Below are 2,904 nucleotides of genomic sequence, written 5' to 3' on the forward strand. Positions count from 1 at the left end.
ACACACACCTGTTGGAAAGACTGGCAGGGTAAAAATAGGAAGAGGAGTGGTAGGATAGGGCCTTCAATGCCCCTCCAAAAATCCTAAGCTGGAATCACAGCCACTAGTCAATTTCAAATACCCAGAAACCTTCTTTGAAGAGTGACCATGGGGTGAGACCTAATATGGCCAAACCTGTGTCCCAAGGGTCCAACCAGAATCCCAAAGGATGAGACTGGACAGAAGTGAGGAGGTGGGAGGAGAGTGTGGCGAGGAAGACCGACTGCCAGCAGCCAAGCCACACGCCCATGGGCTTGCTGGGTCCAATTTTGTGCCTATCAGGAAAAGAGGAAGAATCTCAAACCTCTCCCACTCCACCTCCACCTACTTCTCTGGGGTGGGAATCAGACCAGCTGGAGAGAAGCCAGTGGCTTTCCCCCAGCGTGGGAGAAAACAGCCTTCAGAGTGTTAGATAGAGCTTGAGAACACCTGCCCCCACAATCTCAGCTAAGATGATCACAAAGAGTACATTTTATTCAGGAGAATTTGACACTACACCCCGTACAGTTCCAGCCCTGCAGCTGGGGACAGGGCCATTTTACGATGCCATCAGGGGCTAAGGAGAACCAGTAAGTTAAACAGAGAAAGACTCTGAGATAGGGAAGTCCCCGAGACCTGGCTGGCTCAGCTACGGGAACTATCAGGGAAGAGATATTTCAGGGTGAGAAGATGAAAATAGAGTCTATGAGGTGATTAAAAAAAAAAAAAAAGAGGAATGAGAAGTAGTAGTGGGCTCTGGCTGTGAGGAAAGATGGCATCTAGAGACCAGAAAAGGCCAGGAGTTAAGGCTAATTATCAAAACCCAGCCAAAAGAAGCAGGAAAGGAATGTGAGTTGGCACGTGGAATTGTGGAGCCCACCCTTGTGGCTGCTGCTTCCCCTTCCCCTTCCCCAGGATCTCCCCATGGGACCCTTAGTGCAATTAGGTGGGAACCTTTTCTTTTCCTGCCAAGATCCTGATGCCCCCCTCCAGTCTAGCATCCAGATCCTGGGGCCTCTAAATACATTCTCAGCTGTCTGCCCAAGTTCTAATAACCTAGTGGGAACCGAGGCCTGGTTGCTGCTAGGTATGAAGCATCCCTCTCCTAGCACTGGAACTTCTTTTCTAGCTCTCCTGTTCTGGGACAGGTTCTGCAGCTTGCTGCTGGGGGCAGTAGAACAGGGTGTTAGCACAGGTTTGCTTCTACTCCCCATAGCAGCTGGTGCAATCAACACAGATTCCCCTCTCTGAGCAAAGTCAACCTCTATCAGGAGCCAGGGTGGGCATCCCTAAATTTGGATAGCAAAACTTCGCCTTCCCAATGGACAGCTCCAAATGCAGTGCCCAAGGCGAAGATGAGATCTTACAGCCGGGGAAGGTAACAATGATGAGCTCCACAGTGGGAGGTAGAGGTGGGAAGTGGAGAGTTGGAAGCTGAGTCACACCAGCCACATTTTATTCTTTCCCCTTCCTTCCATCCAGGTTAAATGACGAGGAATTGCTCTTCTACGTGGATCTGTGGGCTAAGGAACCCATCACTTGGGCTGTGCATCACAGAGCACATTACTAAGGGAGAGAAAACAGAGAGAGAGAGCCCTCCCCATCAAGATAGTGAGTCCTGCAGAGACAGGAGAATTTGGAGACACTTGTTACCCAAAACCCCCCAGCCGGTGTTGGAGATGCCTGGCCTCTAACACACAGGGACATGGGCATGGTTGGCCTCTGTTGACAGTCTCTTAAACAACCATAACATAGGAGGCTCACTCATGACTGAGATGGTTAAACATGGTAACAGACAGACAGACGGGATAAAGCAGAACATAACAACATCTTTGAAAATAACACAGAAGTATAAAATTTCAGGCCAGGCTTCCTAAACTAAAATCAGAGGAAGTCTGAGGTCTTGCTCATCGACCTGCGATGAGTATAGGGAGCTGAGGAGAGGTGCCAGGGTACAGGCTGAGGCCAACCCCAAAGTCCAGGGCACCCTCCTTAATGGACCAAAGTCTTCCCAGCAGTGGGGTGGCAGCACTCCATAACCACGAGAGGGGAGCCGTAGCATCACACTTGGCTGATGACCTCTCCTTTCTCTGGCACATAGACTTGCATAGGGGTTCCATCAGATGTCCTCCTCAGCACATGGACCATGGGCATCTGCCAGGGTTGGGGAAAAAAAAAGGAGTCAGTGGGTAATCAAGTCAGGAGGGAGCCTCATGCCACAGTGCCCTGTTTTACTGTCCTCAAAGCCTTACCTGCTCCGGATCACATGCACACTCTTCTAGGTTCCTATCTGGCAATGTTCTATCTCCTTCTTTTAGCTTTGTGTCTCTGCCCAGACTACCCATTCTTCCCATGCCTTCAATGCTCTCTACCACCTCACTTCTGACTCTTGGGACTCCTAATTCCCTTCAAGTTTCTGCTTAAGCGCCACCTCCTATAAGAGACCCTTCCTGAGTCCCCCACTTACTAGTACCCCCTGCAATCACTTCATATTTATTACGGATAAATCTTACATATGCTTATCTGTGTGCATACTGTTGCCACCCTCAAGCCCTAACCTCTCTCTAAAAGGAAGGCCCCTTGATTGTAGAGACTATCTTGTCTGGTACACAATAGTTGCTTAATGAATGCTGGTTGATCTGACTGACAACCTCTCTGAAGGGGCTTTGTATTTCTCTCATGGCTGAGCTGTGGGGAGGAGGAGGAAAGAACATATGGAAGTGAAGATAGGGAAATAGGATGTATGGGGGTGATGAATGCGGCTCCAGAAGTAATGCTGAGCTGGGATGGTGGGGTGAATGAAGGAATGAATGAATAAAAAAGCATTTAGTAAGTCCTAACCTCATGTGCACTGACGGGGGGGGGGGGGGGGGGGGGGGGGGGGGG

General features: G+C 49.9%; 1 protein-coding gene across 8 annotated transcripts in view; it reads right to left on the reverse strand.

Moving 5' to 3' along the window:
* Positions 1-487: 487 nt before the first annotated feature.
* The window catches only part of INAVA (innate immunity activator), a 28,470-nt gene continuing 26,053 nt past the window's right edge, over positions 488-2,904 (reverse strand). For all 8 annotated transcript variants that reach the window (XM_027843489.1, XM_027843488.1, XM_027843495.1 and 5 more), the window contains one exon: positions 488-2,172. In XM_027843489.1, the coding sequence (XP_027699290.1) occupies positions 2,080-2,172 (93 nt within the window). In that variant the 3' untranslated portion in view covers positions 488-2,079. The remainder of the gene's footprint in view (positions 2,173-2,904) is intronic.

The sequence above is a fragment of the Vombatus ursinus genome, unplaced genomic scaffold, assembly GCF_900497805.2.
Source record: "Vombatus ursinus unplaced genomic scaffold, bare-nosed wombat genome assembly UNPS02014909.1, whole genome shotgun sequence".
Taxonomy (NCBI): Eukaryota; Metazoa; Chordata; class Mammalia; order Diprotodontia; family Vombatidae; genus Vombatus; species Vombatus ursinus.